The sequence below is a fragment of the Rhinopithecus roxellana genome, chromosome 12 (genome assembly GCF_007565055.1).
Source record: "Rhinopithecus roxellana isolate Shanxi Qingling chromosome 12, ASM756505v1, whole genome shotgun sequence".
Classification (NCBI taxonomy): Eukaryota; Metazoa; Chordata; class Mammalia; order Primates; family Cercopithecidae; genus Rhinopithecus; species Rhinopithecus roxellana.
The window spans coordinates 111,586,640-111,603,889 of NC_044560.1; the positions used below are offsets into that span (position 1 = coordinate 111,586,640).

Here is a 17,250-nt window from a genome sequence, read left to right on the forward strand (position 1 = left end):
CTGGGGAACAAGAGTGAAACTTCATCTCAAAAAAAAAAAGTTTGTAACTTGCTCAAATAATTCAGCAAAAAACAAAAAACCCCAGCCATACATGTAACATATACATACATACATGAAATATTTAGGACATACCTAAACTATAAAATAGTTCATTTAAATTCAATAACTGGGTGTCCTGTATATAATATTTTTCCAGACGGAGTCTTGCTCTGTAACCCAGGCTGGAGTGCAGTGGTACGATCTCAGCTCACTGCAACCTCCACCTCCCAGGTTCAAGCAATTCTGTTGCCTCAGCCTTCCAAGTAGCTGGGATTACAGGCAAGTGCCACCACGCCCAGCTAATTTTTTTTTGTTTTTAGTAGACGGGGTTTCACCATGTTGGCCAGGCTGTTCTCAAACTCCTGACCTCTGGTGATAGGCCCACCTCAGCCTCCCAGAGTGCTGGGATTACAGGCGTGAGCCACCGTGCCCAGCAAGTGTCCTATATTTTTATTTGCTAAGTCTGCAACCTTTAACCCAGGTAACTTGGCTTCAGACTGTGCCCATCGTGCTATAGTTTTTTGTTTGTTTCTGAGACAGAGTCTTGCTCTGTCGCCCAGGCTGGAGTGCAGGGGTGCAATCTCGGCTCACTACAAGCTCCGCCTCCCGGGTTCACACCATTCTCCTGCCTCAGCCTCCTGAGTAGCTGGGACTACAGGTGCCCGCCATCAAGCCTGGCTAATTTTTTTGTATTTTTAGTAGAGACGGGATTTCACCATGTTAGCCAGGATGGTCTTGATCTCCTGACCTCATGATCCGCCCATCTCAGCCTCCCAAAGTGCTGGGATTACAGGCTTGCCACTGCGCCCAGCCTTTTTTTTTTTTATTTTCTCCAAGAGATAGAGTCTCACTCTGTCACCCAGGCTGGAGTGCAGTGGCACGATCTCAGCTCTCTGCAACCTCTGCCTCTCAGGCTCAAGTGATTTTCCTGCCTCAGTCTCCCAAGTAGCTGGAATTACATGTGCACACCACTATGCCCGGCCTGTTTTTTTTTTTTTTTTTTTGACAAGAAGTCTCGATCTGCAACCTCTGCCTCCTAGGTTCAGGCAATTCTTCTGCCTCAGCCTCCCGGGTAGCTGGGATTACAGGCGCCCGCCACCACGCCTGGCTAGTTTTTGCATTTTTAGTAGAGGCGGGGTTTCACCATGTTGGCCAGGCTGGTCTCGAACTCCTGACCTCAAGTGATCCACCTGCCTCGACCTCTCAAAGTGCTGGGATTACAGGTGTGAGCCACCATGCCTAGCCTAATTTTTGCATTTTTAGTAGAGATGGGGTTTTGCCATGTTGGCCAGGCTGGTCTCAAACTCCTGGCCTGAAGCTATCCACCTGCCTTAGCCTTAGTCCTGGAATTAGAAGCATGAGCCACCATGCCCAGCCCATCCTGCTGTATTTTAGTAAGTACGTAATATTTACCATTAAAAATAACTTTTGCATATAGGCATCTTTCAATCCCCACCCAGCCTGTTGATCATTAACTACTTGCTGTTCTGGAGAGCGGGGGGCACTGCTCCTTCTTCCATTTTACAAAAAGTAAACTGGGCTCCATGGGGTCCCATGGGGTGGGAGTGGGACTGGGATGGAATCAGTGTGGGGTGAGCCACAGAGCCCTGGAGCATCACTGGTCCCTCTATTCATCCAGTGCGGGGGCCTGAAGGGAATCCTGGCTTCCCGTCCGTGAAGCTGGCCTCTTGTCTGACTGTCTTTCCATGTCTCCCTGCCCTGTTTCTTCAGGTTGGCATCTCTAAAGCTGGGTCTCTGTTGCCATGGGCCTGACTCCAGTGAGGCTTTGTCACCCAGTCTCTTCTGACATCGCTGTCCCTCCCCATCTGTCTTTGAGTGTTCCTATCTCATCTCCTTGTCTGTCTCCATCTGTCTCTTGGTTTTCTCCCCGTCTCCCTTCCCACTGCACAGTCTCTGATGGTTCTCATCTCTGCCTCTGAGCCTCCTGCTCACAGCGCCATTTCTACCTCTGCCTGCCACATTGTGTGTGTGTCTTTCCCTGTTCTCAGGAAGACTCGTGTACATTAAAAAAAAAAAAAAAAAAGATAAAACATTTAGGGGGTACAAGTGCAGAGTCCTTACTGGATACATGTCACGGCGAGGCCTGGGCCTTTAGAGAACCCGAATAGTGAGCAACGTACCCAGCTGGTAACCGTTCAGTTTCCCCCACGCTCTCGCCTTTTGGAGTCTGCAGTGCCTGTTGCCCCACTCTGCATGTCCACCTGTACCTACTGTTCTGCTCCCACTCAGAAGTGAGAATCACATGCATCTGGAAGCGTCCTTTCTGGAGCCATCCTCTCTTCCCATCTCCTCCCGTGCCCCTATACTTGGAGTGATCACGAGGGGGGTCGGGGTAGGAAAGACTAGTGATGGGGGGAAGGGGCTTTGAGGATCCTGGGGCTGGGTGGTCTGGCCCAGGTGGCAGGGGGCTAAAGGGCACTTCCTGCCAGGGAGGGAGGCTCTCACCCTCTGACCAGACTGGAAAATGTGACGTCAGAGAGGGGGCAGTAAGGCAGGGAAGACAGGAACAGGAGAAATTTGACACCTCTCCTGGGGGAACCTCCATCCCTGAGAGGCCTTGGTATTATCCATCCCCCGACTTATGCCCCACAAAGTCCTGCCCAACCTGCTTCCTCCTAATGGAGGGTTCTGATGGCTGTGTCCCTGGGAGACCCCCCTCTCCTCCCCATACTCAGACCCTGCCATCTCCCTCCTCTGCCTTGGTCCCTGCCCAAGCCTCCTTCCAGACTTCCAGCCACAGTGGTGGTCGCAGGGCTTTTTTTTTTTTTTTAGACAGTCTCACTCTGTCACCAAGGCTGGAGTGCAGTGGCGCGATCTCGGCTCACTGCAACCTTTTACGGGGTTCAAGCGATTCTCCTGCTTCAGCCCTCCCAAGTAGCTGGGACTACATGCGCCCACCACTATGCCCAACTAATTTTTGTATTTTTCAGTAGGGACGGGGTTTCACTATGTTGGCCAGGCTGGTCTTGAACTCGTGACCTCAAGTGATCTGCGTACCTTTGCCTCCCAAAGCACTGGGATTACAGGCCTGCGCCACCACGCCCAGTACACGTCTGTGCTGCCCAGGACCTTGCTGCTGCTTGAATTTTCTTAGCTTTTTGGGGTTTGCTGCTGCCTTCTGCGTAAAGCTTAAGCTCTCAGCCTGGCATTGAACTTCCTGCACAGACACCTCTTCAGACAGGCAGAGGCCAGCTTGGAGCTGGGAAAAGAGGGGGACAGACCCTGAGTCTCTGTTCTCTCTCTCCATCTGTGGGTCTCTCCTCCTTTTTTATTTCCCAGCTTCAAAGGAGAGAACAGAGACCAAAAGGGATATAGAGGCTTAGAGACAAGAAATGGAGGGGCACCCACAGAGACACAGATACAGAGGTGCCCACCGAGACTTAGAGCATGGTGAGCTGGCTGGGCGTGGCAGACTGGAGAAGCTGGAAAGCCCCAGAGGAGACTTGGGGGTGGACAGTTCCTTCAGGAAGGGCCCCCTTACCCACAGGTCAGTGTCCTGGGCGCCCCCATCCTGCCCTGACCACTCTGGGCTCTGTCAGGGCATTGAGCCTATTTTCTGCCACTGGCCCTTGAGCTCTTAAGGGTGCAAGGCCCAGGACTTTTAGTCACCATTGTGTCCCCAAGCACTGTTCAGACCCTTGGTGAGTCTGCTGGATGGAGGAGGGCCTAGAAGGCTGTGAGCTCCAGAAGGGAAGGGCCTAGATCTCCTACCTTAGTGCTGAGAACACAGGAGGTAGCCAGGCCACAGGTGTGGGCCTCAGCTTGGCTCAACCCTTGCCACTGGCGCCCCCTTTCTCCTCTGGAATAGGCGGCACTCAGCATGTGTGGAAGAGGTTTGAAGAGGGAATGGGTGCGCAGGAAGGGCTCAGAAGCCCCTGCCTGGGTGTTTGTCTGGGTAAACTCTCAAGGCTCGCTGCCATTTCCACGTGTGGGGAAGCCAAGCGCTGCTCCCCACAGCGTGCTTCCATGCCCAGCCAGGGGTGGAAATGAACATAAATTTATTGAAACTGGTTTTGGGGCAGGGGATGGGTGGACAGCTGGGGGTTTTCCAAAGAGAACTGAGGGAGGAGCCAGCGCCCGGCCAGGTGGGAGCGGGTGCCTGGCCACAGACCCTATCTCAGGCCCAGCTTCTTCTTTTCCTTCTGCTTCTTGCGGACCACGTCCAGATTCCGGTCCTTCCACATACTCTTGCGAAGCTTGATGGGGCGCGAGCCCACATACTTCCCTGTGGAGACAGAGGGTTCGAGGCAGGCTCGGTCAGGCTTAGGTCAGCGCCTGCCGTGCCCGCAGTCCCCAGGGGAGGCCACACCCACCATTCATCTCACGCATGGCGCGCACATAGTCACTGGGGTCCTTGAAGCTGACGAAGCCGTAGCCCTTGGTCTTGCCTGTGCGCTTGTCACGGATCACCTTGGCCTTAAGGAAGGATGGGAAGCGGCTGAAGGCGCGTGCCAAGATGTCATCGTTCACCTCATTGCCCAGATCCCCACAGAAGATCCGGAAGTCATCTGGGGATGGGGGAGAGATGACGTCAGAGGATGCAGAGGCCTTGCCCGGTGTCTACCTTGTCTGAATGACCCCACCTTTTCGGAGGTATCCAGTCTCTGTCTAGGGACCTCTTAGTAATAATGGTCAACACCTACTGACCCTGCGCCAGGAGCTCTGCTGGGCACCTGGAGCGGTGTTTTCCATTTCTGGCACTCCCAACCATGCTTTTACACTGAGGCACAGAGAGGTCAAGTCACTGCTCTAAGTGACACAAGCAGGAAGTGGTGGAGCTGGGATAAGAGCTCAGGCATCTGGCTTGAGTTCTTCCTTTTAACCGTGAACTGCACTGCCCTCCCCACCCCAGGGCCACCTCACTCATTCCCGTAGTAACACCCCTAACTCTGCCCCAGCCCTGGCCTTTCCTCTGAGCCTCGGCATCCTTTGGTCCCCTGGGGCCGTCACCCACTGGCTGCCCGTCATGGCACCTCAGGAACATGGGCTTCATCTTTCCTCAGCCCTGCTTCCCCTGCAAAGCCTGCCCTAACTTCCCCTTGAGACCTGGACATGCTGCCTGCTGCTCTGCCACGGCTGCACCCAGCTGACATTCTCACGCTGCCTCTGAGTTGGGCCGTTGCTTCCACTGAACATGCTCTGTCCCAAAGAATCCCTGTCTCCACAAGGGAGGGGAGGAGGCAGATAAGGCTTCAAAGGCTAAGTGAGCCAAACGCAGTGGCTCACGCCTGTGATCCCAGCACTTTGGGAGGCCGAGGGAGGTGGACCACTTGAGCTCAAGAGTTTAAGACCAGCCTGACCAATGTGGTGAAACCCCATCTCTACCAAAAAATACAAAAATTAGCTGGGTGTGGTGATGGGTGCCTGTGATCCCAGCTACTTGGAAGGCTGAGGTGGGAGAACTGCTTGAACCCAGGAGGTGGAGGTTGCAGTGAGCCAAGATTACACCACTGCACTCTAACCTGGGTGACAGTGCGAGACTCTGTCTCAAAAAAAAAGAAAAAAAAAAAAAAAGAAGAAAAACAAACAAACAAAAAAAACAGGCTAAGTGACTTGCCCAAGGTCACAGAGCTAGGGTCTTCTCTGGGCCAGGTGGACGGTCCCAGGAGAGGGGCAGAAGTCAAACACTGAGGCAGGAGGGGTCCATCTCCTTCCTCGGCCATTGCTGCGGCTGCCCCATGGTGTCTGTGATTTGGGACACTCTAAGCACAAGTTAAGCGATGCCAGAGGCAAACAACTGGCCAAACTCAGAAGGTGGGACCTTGTACATGACAACTGCCCTGGACACTTCAAAAAATATATACAAAACAACGAAGTAGGAAAGAGACCGTGCTTATTAAGATATAATCGAGGTCGGGCGTGTATATGGTTTCTTTGTTTTTAGCTCAGCCGTTTGAAGCAAGTTTTTTTTTTTTTTTTTTTGAGACGGAGTCTTGCTCTGTCGCCCGGGCTGGAGTGCAGTGGCCGGATCTCAGCTCACTGCAAGCTCTGCCTCCCGGGTTTACACCATTCTCCTGCCTCAGCTTCCCGAGTAGCTGGGACTACAGGCGCCCGCCACCTCGCCCGGCTAGATTTTTGTTTTTAGTAGAGACGGGGTTTCACCGGGTTAGCCAGGATGGTCTCGATCTCCTGACCTTGTGATCCGCCCGTCTCGGCCTCCCAAGGTGCTGGGATTACAGGGTTGAGCCACCGCGCCCGGCCTGAAGCAAGTTTTAAGTGATCACTTCTAAATCTCTCAATATTTATCTCCTAAGAAAAGAGATATTTTGGCCAGGCACGATGGCTCATGCCTGTAATCCCAGCACTTTGGGAGGCAGAGGCAGGCGGATCACGAGGTCAGGAGTTCGAGACCAGCCTGGCCAGCATGGTGAAACCCTGTCTCTACTGAAAATATAAAAAATTAGCCAAGCATGGTGGCGTGCGCCCGTAGTCCCAGGTACTCGGGAGGCTGGGGCAGGAGAATTACTTCAACCTGGCAGGTGGAGGCTGCAGTGAGCCGAGATAGAGCCACTGCACTCCAGCCTGGGTGATGGAGTGAGACTCTGTCTCAAAAACAAAACAAAACAAAACAAAAAAACCAAAAAGATATAATTGAGGGACATAAAACTGCATGCATGCTGGTTCAGAGCAAAAATATTAATAGTTCTAACAGTTTTGGGACACCTAGGGAAATACGAATATAAACTAAAAATATGATACCAAAGAATTAATTTTCTTAGAGTTGATAATGGTCTTATGATGTGCAAAAAGTATCTCTTTTCTTTTCTCTTTTGTTTGTTTTGAGATGGAGTCTCGTTCTATTGCCAGGCTGGAGTGCAGTGGCCTGATCTCGGCTCACTGCAACCTCCGCCTCCCGGGTTCAGGTGATACTCCTGTTTCAGCCAACCAAGTAGCTGGGATTATAGGTGCCTCCCACCATGCCTGGCTAATTTTTTTGTATTTTCAGTAGAAACGGGGTTCCACCAAGTTGGCCAGGCTGGTCTTGCACTCCTGACCTCAAGTGAGCCGCCTGCCTCGACCTCCCAAAGTGCTGGGATTACAGGTGTGAGCCACCGTGCCTGGCCAAAATCTCTCTTTTCTTAGGAGATAAATACTGAGATATTTAGAAGTGATGACTTCACTTATAACTTGCTTCAAACGACTGAGCTAAAAACAAAGAAACCATATATGTACACAAAGAGGAAAAAAGTGAACACAGCAAAATGTTAATTGCAGAATCTACGTGGTGGGTAGACAGCTGTTTACTGTGCCATTCTTTGTTTAAAATTTTTCCCGGCCAGGCGCAGTGGCTCACGCCTGTAATCCCAGCACTTTGGAAGCCTGAGGCAGGAGAATCACTTGAACCTGGGGGGCGGAGGCTGCAGTGAGCCAAGATTGCGCTACTGCACTCCAGTGTGGGCAACTGAGTGAGACTCCATCTCATAAAAAAAAAAAAAAAAATTTTTTTTTTTCTAAGAGTTGGGAAAAAAAAGAATGCTCTCTGAAGCCAGGCACCTCATGAGTAAAACGGGCTATAAAGCCCAATGTCCCTGTCACCTCCACCAAGCTCTGGCCCATGGCTGGGTGAGGAACCAGCCCCTGAGCCACAGCCTCCCCTCCCCAAGGTGGGCTAACAACAGCGCCCACCCTACTGAGAGAGGTGGAGTTACCAGGTTCACCCTCCCAGTCTACATCCCAAGGACAGCAGCCTGGTCTGACCTTGGCTGAGCCATGCCTGACCTCGAGCTTCAGCAGCTTACCCGCATCCCACTCCAGCAGGCTGGGGTCCTCCCAGCTGCTCCCTGCTGCTGTGCGAATGCAGCGTTTCAATTTCTCTGGCTTCCCCTTCTTCTTGTCTTCACCCAGGGGCTCTGGGACCTGCAGAGGAAAGGGGAGGGGTGCAAAGGGCTTGGTATTGGGGTCTCCCACTGTCCGTTGATCCCTGGCCCTCTTGCCACCACAGTAAGGGCTGGATGTGCTTCTGGATGTGGGGCACATGTGTCCGCCTCCCTCCCCCGGGTCCTCCTGCTGCCCGGTCCGTCTGTGTGGAAGTTCCTGGGCCCCTGTCTGCCCCCTGTCCTCTCTGTCCCCTCACCACTAGGCTCCCTGCTTACCTCAAGAGCCATGAGGCCAGGGGGTGGCTCTGGCCGAGGGGGCCGGGGCCGAGGACGCAGGGACAGGAGTTCAGGAATGCGCAGTGGGGGCAGAAGGCCACGGACGACCTCCAGCGGGAGGGGCAGGGGCTCAGGCTCGGGCAATGGCATGGCCAGGGCCAGAGGCAGGCTGGGCCCAATGACTGCAGGGCCAGCTGGGGCAGCTCCTGCCCCCACGGCCACAGCTGCACTAGCCTCCTCCAGCCCAGCCGCCGCTGCCACCACTGCCTCTTCTTTCTCTTTCAGGCCCAACCCCAGGCCTAGGCCCAGCTCTCGGGGTGCTGCTGGCTCTTCCTGTGGGTAAGAGGAGAGCATGAGGGGGGCTGGCTCACAGGCTCAGACCTTACTCTCATCCCCATTCCATCCAACAAAGCAAGGGCCTGGGGGCCAGAGAGCAGCCAAGAGACACCCAGGCAGTCTCCAGCCAGATAAACACAGAGAAGGAGAAACATAGGCAGAGAGAGACAGCCACAGACAAGAACATCAGGAACAATCAAAAGAGAAATATTCCAATACCATGTGTTTCTCTCTGTACTTGCTTCACAAAAGGAGAGAACAGATTTTGTCACAGAAAGACAGATGCAGAAAGAGACAAGAGATAAAGGCAGAGCGAGAAGGTAGAGAAACAGAAAGTCAGGGGAGAGGCCAACTCAGACATAGCCCATTGGGCCAGGATAGATGGTCTCCCCGTCCACCGCACGTCTGACCATTAGTCCCCTGTCCACACTCACCAGAGGGGGCCTCAGTGCAGCCATGGAGCCCAGCGGAGGCCCTGGAGCCCGAGCCATTGGTGGGAGCATCATGGGTGGTCCAGGGGGCCCAGGCAGAGGGGGGCCCACGAGGGCCTGGTGAGGGGGCCGTAGGGCCATAGGGCGGGGGCCGGCTGCTGCAGAGGAGAGAGCGGAATCTGTCAGGGTGTTAGTGGGGAGTTCCAGGGCCTGGGGGGAGTTATGTGGCAGGGATGATGACCCTGGCCCCTCACCTGCTCTCTGTAGCACGTGGGGGACGAAGGCTGGACGCAGGATAGGGGCCCTCTGGGGGGCCACAGCTGTGGGAGAGAGAGATGGGGGTGTGTGTCATGGGGGACAGGGGCACTTGGAGCAAGGTGTGTGTGCGTGTGTGCGTGTGTGTGTGCGCACTCTCAGCATACAAGAAATCCTGGAGAAGAGTCTGGGGAGCCCTCCTGGAGATGTGGGGGCCTCTCACCTGGTTCATTCCATGAAAATTTACCACTGAGGAGCTCCTCTGGCTCAGCCCTGTGGCAGGCAATGCTGGGGACACACCTACAGACCCAGGGTTCTCAGGGAGCTCCTGGTCCAGAGGAGGGAATGGAGACATCACTAGAGAAGGAGAGCCTATGGGGACCAGGACTGGAAGTGGGGAAGCCCAGGCAGCGGGATCAGTGCTAAGAGAGGGGAGCCCTCTGACCCAGCCAGGCCTAGGGAAGGCTTCCTGGAGAAAGGGACCTGTGAGCTGAGACCCGAGGGACAATGAAGTGTTAGGCAAAGGGTGACTGGGAATATTATTGGCAGGGAGGACATTTATAAGCAAAACCTTTCCCTTTTCAGTTTAGTGTAACTGTAATAGAAGAAGCGGGGCTTAGAGAGTGTCATGAGAAGGGCTGAGCGGCCAGCAGACACCCAAGTAGAGCTGTTTTATTTTGAAAGCACAACATTCTTGGCTGAACCACGGGTGTCCTCCTGAGGGCACTGGGGAGCCACGGCAGGGTTGGAAGCTGGGCAGGGGGAGTAGGTCAGATTTGCATTTTGATCAAAACCATACTAAAAACTAAGAGACATTACAACTTCTCAGAGATCACCAGATTAAAAAGTTTAACAGGATTTAGGTAACGTAAGTAGCATGTTTGGTTTAACAGAGATTATACCAGAATTTTACATCCAAATAAGAACACGCATCCTTTTCATACATATAAGGAAGTAATGTCCTACAAATTGATAGCGTGAGTAAAGGTTATTTGAAGAACAAAAGGTGGAATGTGGAAAATGGCCTGCGGGGGAGGATGGCTGGAAGATTACAGCTGGGTGACAGTGAGCAGGGAGAGAAGGGACCTTAACAAAAGCACTGCTGGCACATCCCAGAAATGTTCGGGCTGCTGGGGATCTCTCCCTGCAAGAAGCAAGGTCATGTAGGGTTGTGACTGCCAGGGGAAGAGCCTGGTGCTTGTCTCAACAGTCTGTTCATCCCATCAACAGACAGTACATAATGCTTCCTATGTGGCAGGTACTGAGACTTCTGCCCCTCATGGAGCTTGTATTTCAGAGGATGCAAAAGATGATAGCCATAGTCAATAAGAAATGACACAGCTTATTATAAGGTGTTAAGTGCTGTGGCAATTTGGAATTAGGACTGACAGCAGGAGGGTTGGTTTGCAATGATCAGGTTAAAACAAAATTGACTTGACATCACCAGGAAGGACATGATCAGGTTTGTGCTTTAGGATGACAACATCAAGTTGGGATGAAATGCAAAGGGTGATTTAGAGCAAGGATTCAGGCAAGAGGCTGAAGTCATGTAAACAAGAGTGCCTGATTAAATGTGGGGGTCCCTGGCCCCAGACTCACCTGCCCGCCGCAGGAACATGGCTTCTCGAGCCTCTGGACTGTCCAGGTGACTCCGATCACCAGGGCCAAAGCCAACTGTTGGGAGGGAAGAGGCAAGGATGGTGGGAGGAGAGTCCTGGGCACACCTTTTTACCACCCTGCCTGACTGCCCAACCCCCTCACCTTGCCACTCTTTACTTACCGGGGCCTACAAAAGGAGGGCCACCCACCATGGGAGGAACTACTGTGGCTGCAGCAGCTGCCCGGGCCTCCAGAGTCTGCTGGACCTGTCGGGGAAGAGGTCAGGGTGAGGGGCCTGACTTGGCATTCCCCATCTGCTGAGGCCAGCTCACCCCAAGAGACCAAGAGCTTCATGCTTTATGCTCTGTATGTGACTGGCTATCTCAGGTCTCAGCTACAATGCCACTTCTCGGGGAGGCTTTCGGGATCACACTAGGGCTCTCTGAGCAGCAGCTTCTTTCACCACCTTATTTCATCTTCCCCACAGCACTTAGCACCGACTGCAACTGTGTCCAACCTGTCCTCCCCATCTAACATGCACAACCTCCATCCAAGCCACCATTAGCTCCTGTCTAGATTACTGTACTAGCCCCTTCCTTCATCTCCTGGCTTCTGCCCTTGTCCTTTACAGTCTATTCTTTTTTTTTTTTTTTGAGACGGAGTCTCGCTCTGTTGCCCAGGCTGGAGTGAGGTGGTACAAGCTTGGCTCACTGCAACCTCTGCCTCCCAGGTTCGATTTTCCTGCCTCAGCCTCCTAAGTAGCTGGGATTACAGGAGTCCATCAACACGCCCGGCTAATTTTTGTATTTTTAGTAGAGATGGGGTTTCACCATGTTGGCTAGGCTGGTCTTGAACTCCTGACCTCGTGATCCACCCGCCTTGGCCTCCCACATTGCTGGGATTACAGGCGGGAGCAACCGTGTCTGGCTGCCAGGGTTCTTAAAATGGCTGTAAGGGTCTCCAAGATTTGGCCTCACCTCTCTGTCCTTATTTCCTCCCACTTTCCTCTTTGCTCACTCCACTGTCACTGGTCTCCTTGCTGTTCCTTGAACACAACAGGTTCAGGGCTTTTTTTTTTTTTTGAGACAGAGTCTCGCTCTGTCACCAGTCTCAAGTGCAGTGGTGCAATCTTGGCTCACTGCAACCTCCGCTTCCCGAGTTCAAGCGATTCTCCTGCCTCAGCCTCCCAAGTAGCTGGGACTACAGGCACGTGCCACCACACCCAGCTAATTTTTCTATTTTTAGTAGAGATGGGGTTTCACCATGTTGGCCAGGATGGACTCGATCTCCTGACCTTGTGATCTGCCCTTCTCGGCCTCCCAAAGTGCTGGGATTACAGGTGTGAGCCACCGCGCCCGGCGCTCAGCCTATTCTCAATAATTTCTCTCTTTCTCTACTAGTCATATATAGCTGGCTACTGAGCACTTGAAATGTGACTGGGAATAACGAACTATTAAATATGAATTTTAAATATATCAGAACATTCTCATCATTGCAGAAAGCTCTACTGGACAACATGCTCTAGAATATAAGCTCCCAAAGGGCAGAAATGTCTCCCTCAGTCATTACTGTGTTCTCAGTGCCTGGCACATAAAATATTTGTCATGCTAATTAGTCAACAAGATAAAACGTCAACAGCTTTCTGTACACAAACACCTACTGTGTTCGAGGCATTGTGTTCCCTGACTTATATGCCTTAGCTCAGCCGTACCTGCTGGTATGTGTTGGTCGCGATAATTGGGCGGATCACAGGAGCCGCTGGGACCTGCATCGCTTCTACCGTGGGGACCGTGGGCACCGCAGGCACAGCAGTTGGGATTCCGGGTACTGGAGCCCCCAGAACTTCCTGCTCAAACCTGGAGGAGAAGAACAGACACCAGTGCTCAGGACCTCGTCCCAATTTTGGAACTCGGTATATCGGAAGGGGACCCTCACCCCTGCCAACCTCTCCCCTGTCCCCGCCCCCACAATCCCGAAGGTCCCACTTCCCCATGTTAGAGCCGTATCTCTGGCCTATCGAGGCCTGGAGGCTCCGGAATTCGGTGGCTCTGGCTCTGGGACGACTTTTATCACTCCCTGTCGCGGGCCTTACAGGGCCATCTCCGCCTCCATTTCCTTCAAGCGTTCCTCGCCGCTCTTGCCCGGGATGCCAGCGCCAGGACCCGGGACCACGGGTCCTCCTGCACCCGGGAGTCCCGGGGCTGGCCCCGCCCCAGCCATCGCTGCCGCCGTCGTTGTCGCCGCTACTACTGTCTCAGCTTAGCTGCCGCCGCTGGTTCTGCTGTCTACTCTCCGCCTTCGTCTGGGTGGGCTCCCGAGGATGACGTCCAGCGAAAGCGACGGGCGGTGGCGCATGACGTCATACGTTCGGGCGCGAGAGCCAATGAAATTTTGCCACACCCTCAGGGGAATATAGGCCAATCAGAGTGAGAGAAGGACACAGGAACGCAAGAACCTGGGCCTATGAGAGCACAGCGAAGAGAGGCGGCCCCGCCTTCCTGGGGTACCACGGGCTAATGAGAGCGAAGCAAAGTCAGTTGGGCCCATCCCCAATGTGGAATGTGGACCTTTGAGAATGCAGGAAACTTCGGAGGACCCTCCTGTGCCACTGCGGAGCCCGCGCCGGAAGTTTAAAAAGACGCTAAAGTCCGCGTCAACCCCAGGATTGGGCAAGCCTGGGAGGCCTGGAGTTCCCTATCCTGGGGTAGGTTGACACCCGACCTGTGATTCCCACGAAGACCAGCGATGCCGAGGAGGAAGCGCCTGACCCGAGCTTCCTGGACGACAGGTGGTGAAGACATTTGAGGAGGCTGTTCTGCGTGGGAGTCAAGGCCCAGAGACTAGTGCAACTCAGAGGAGCACGTCCGTGGGCTTGGTCCCTGTCCTTTCTTGGGCCACAGCTGACCCTTTTTTTTTTTTTTCTTTTTATCCCCGTAGCCCTCACAAGTGTTTTATTCTGAGTATTTTCAAACATGCACATTAGGGGGAATAGTATAACGAACTCTTAAGTACCTCTCAAACGCTACCAATATTCAACACGTCTGGATTTCACTTGATCTATACTTCTCTTTGTCACGCGCGTCCGTGTGAAGAGAGCACCAAGCAGGCTTTGTGTGGGCAACAAGGCTGTTTATTTCACCTGGGTGCAGGCGTACTGAGTCCGAAAAAGGAGTCAGCAAAGAGTGGTGGGATTATCATTAGTTCTTACAGATTTGGGATAGGCTACAAAGTACATTCTCAAGGGCGGGGAGAATGTTACAAAGTACCTTAAGGGCAGGGGGGAATGTTACAAAGTACCTTCTTAAGGGCAGGGGAGAATATTACAAAGTACCTTCTTAAAGGTGGGCGGAGAATATATCGCTTCAGTTAGGGTGGGGCAGGAACAAATCACAATGGTGGAATGTCATCAGTTAAGGCTATTTTCACTTCTTTTGTGGCTCTTCAGTTGCTTTAAGCCATCTGGATGTATACCTGCAGGTCACAGGGGATATGATGGCTTAGCTTGGGCTCAGAGGTCTGACACTCTTATTTTGTATTTTAATTTTAATTTATGTATTTGTTTTGAGACTTAGTCTCGCTCTGTCACCCAGGCTGCAGTGCAGGTGCCATCTTAGCTCACTGCAACCTCCACCTCCCGGGTTCAATCTATTCTGCCCCAGCTCCAGGAGTAGCTGGGATTACAGGCGTGTACCTCCATGCCTGGCTCATTTTTGTATTTTTAGAGGAGACGGGGTTTCACCATGTTGACCAGGGTGGTATCAAATTCCTGACCTCAAGTGATCTGTCCGCCTCAGCTTCCCAAAGTGCTGGGATTACAGGCGTGAGCCACCATGCCTGGCCTTTTATTTTTATTATTTTTTGAGACAGCTCACTGCAACCTCCACCTCCTGGGCTCAAGGAATTCTCCTGCCTCAGCTTCCCTAGTAGCAGGGATTACAGGTGTGTGCTACCACACCAGCTAATTTTTGTATTTTTAGTAGAGGCGGGGTTTCACCATGTTGGCCAGGCTGGTCACAAACTTCTGATCTCAAGTGATCCACTCACCTCGGCCTCCCAGAGTGCTGGGATTACAGGCACGAGCCACTGCACATGGCCTTATACTTTCCTTATTTTTATATATTTTTGCTGGAGTAAAAGCAAATTGCAGACATCAACTCAGTCATAAATGCGCCATTATGTCTCCTTAACAGATAAGAACTTTTTTTTTTTTTTTTTGAGATGGAGTCTCTCTCTGTCGTCCAGGCTGGAGTGCAGTGGTGTGATCTTGGCTCACTGCAAGCTCCGCCTCCCAGGTTCACGCCATTCTCCTGCCTCAGCCTCCCGAGTAGCTGGGACTACAGGGACCCGCTACCACGCCCGGCTAATTTTTTGTGTTTTTAGTAGAGACGGGGTTTCACCGTGTTAGCCAGGATGGTCTCCATCTCCTGTCCTTGTGATCCACCTGCCTCGGCCTCCCAAAGTGCTGGAATTATAGGTGTGAGCCACCGCGCCTGGCCGATAAGAACTATTTTTAAAAAATACCATTAACGCTGGGCTCAGTGGCTCACACCTGTAATCCCAGCACTCTGGGAGGTCAAGGTGGGCGGATCACCTAAGGTCAGGAGTTCGAGACCATCCTGGCTAACATGGTGAAAGCCTGTCTCTACTAAAAATACAAAAATTATCTGGGAGTGGTGGCGTGTGCCTGGGGTTCCAGCCACTCAGGAGGCTGAGGCAGGAGAATTGCTTGAACCCGGGAGACAGAGGTTGCAGTGAGCTGAGATCGCGTCACTGCACTCCAGCCTGGGCGATAGAGTGAAACTAAGTCTCAAGGAAGAAAAATAAAAATACCATTATGCCATTATGAATACCATCACATTAATTTTAGTATCATTTAACACCCAGACTGTGTTCAGTTTTCCTTGTCTCAAAAATGTCTTTATACAATAGTAGAATCAGGATCAAAACAAGGTCCAAACATTGCATTTGATTGTCTTTTTTGTTTTCTTTCTGTCAAAACTTAATTTTTGCTTGCTCAGTTGTTTACCAACAAGAAAAACTTAAGAGGCCAGGCGAGGTGGCTCACATCTGTAATCCCAGCACTTTGGGAGACTAAGGCGGGTGAATCACGAGGTCAGGAGTTTAAGACCAGCCTGGCCAACATGGTGAAACCCCATCTCTACTAAAAATACAAACATTAGCTGGGCGTGGTGGCAGGTGCCTGTAATCTGAGCTACTCGGGAGGCTGAGGCAGGAGAATCGCTTGACCCCGGGAGGCGGAGGTTGCAGTGAGCTAAGAGTGCGCCACTGCACTGCAGCCCTGGTGACAGTGCGAGACTGTGTCAGAAAAGAAAAGAAAAGAAAAGAAAATATTTAATTTTATTGGCTGCTTTGGTTTCTTGAAGCTGCAGTATGAATCAGTACAAATGAATACCTGCCCGCCTGCCATCTTTCTTTCCTTCCTTCCTCCCTCCTTTCTTTCTTTCTCCATTCCCCCTTTTGCCTTCTCTTCATTGAAGAAACTGGGTCATTTATGCTATAGGGTGTCACACATTTTGAATTTAACTAATTACATCCTTTTTGTTTCACTTGTTTCTGACTGCCTCCCGCCCCTTTCCCATATGCTTGTAATGAGAGCTAAGGCTAGATGAGATTTAGGTTTAATTTGGTAAAAGCACACTTCATAGGTAATATTGATTGTATCCTATTGGACCCCATCAGAAGCACAAGATGTCTAGTTGCCTTCCTTTGGTGTGAGGATTGATCAGTGGTGTCATCCTGGTCTACCCATTTTAAGAAGCCCAATCAACCTTTCCCTAATAGTTTTAGTAGCCCTTCATCATCATTACTTGTATCCATCACTTAATTAATGGCAAATAGTGGTTTTTGAATTCTAGTATTTTCTCTGAAGTTATTAGTTGTGATTCTTCCATAAATAACCTCTTCATCAGAAATCTGGTTACTTAGGCCGGGCACAGTGGCTCACACCTATGATCCCAGCACTCTGGGGAGGCTGAGGCGGGCAGATTATCTGAGGTCAGGAGTTCGAGACCAGATTGGCCAACATGTTGCAACCCCGTCTCTAGTAAAAATACAAAAATTAGCTGGGCATGGTGGCGCGCTCCTGTAATCCCAGCTACTCGGGAGGCTGAAAGCAGGGGAATCACTTGAACCCAGGAGGCAGTGATTGCAGTGAGCCAAAACCTCACCACTGCCCTCCAGCCTGGGCGACAGCATGAGACCCTGTCTCAAAAATAAAAACAAACAAAAAATTTGGTTACTTGTATGTATAAGAAAAATAGAGAACATGCTTCTTTTATATATAAAATTTTTCAAAATAATGAATGGGTGCCTAGTATTCTTCAAAGGTGATTTCAATGAGGTATATGAGTGTCAACATGAACTTACCCATTCAGGCATATTTGATGTGCTTCAAACCACTGTGGTTCTTTTTACTGCTCAACATGTCCCACCTTTGACCAGTGAGAGCCCTTCAG

General features: G+C 51.8%; 1 protein-coding gene across 3 annotated transcripts; it reads right to left on the reverse strand.

Moving 5' to 3' along the window:
- Nucleotides 1-4,041: 4,041 nt before the first annotated feature.
- On the reverse strand, nt 4,042-13,132 carry RBM42 (RNA binding motif protein 42). Of its 3 annotated transcripts, none has more exons than XM_010369284.2 (10): nt 12,867-13,127; nt 12,486-12,630; nt 10,956-11,040; nt 10,775-10,849; nt 9,175-9,240; nt 8,924-9,078; nt 8,154-8,486; nt 7,800-7,917; nt 4,374-4,568; nt 4,042-4,285 (listed from the first exon to the last, which is right to left on the reverse strand). In XM_010369284.2, the coding sequence occupies exons 1-10, from the start codon at nt 12,992-12,994 to the stop codon at nt 4,173-4,175; spliced, it is 1,413 nt and encodes a 470-aa protein (XP_010367586.1). In that variant the 5' UTR covers nt 12,995-13,127; the 3' UTR covers nt 4,042-4,172. The 3 variants fall into 3 exon arrangements, with proteins under 3 accessions (XP_010367586.1, XP_010367585.1, XP_010367587.1); XM_010369283.2 differs by having other exon boundaries at nt 8,924-9,099; XM_010369285.1 differs by lacking the exon at nt 9,175-9,240 and having other exon boundaries at nt 12,867-13,132.
- Between the last annotated feature and the right edge of the window lie 4,118 nt (nt 13,133-17,250).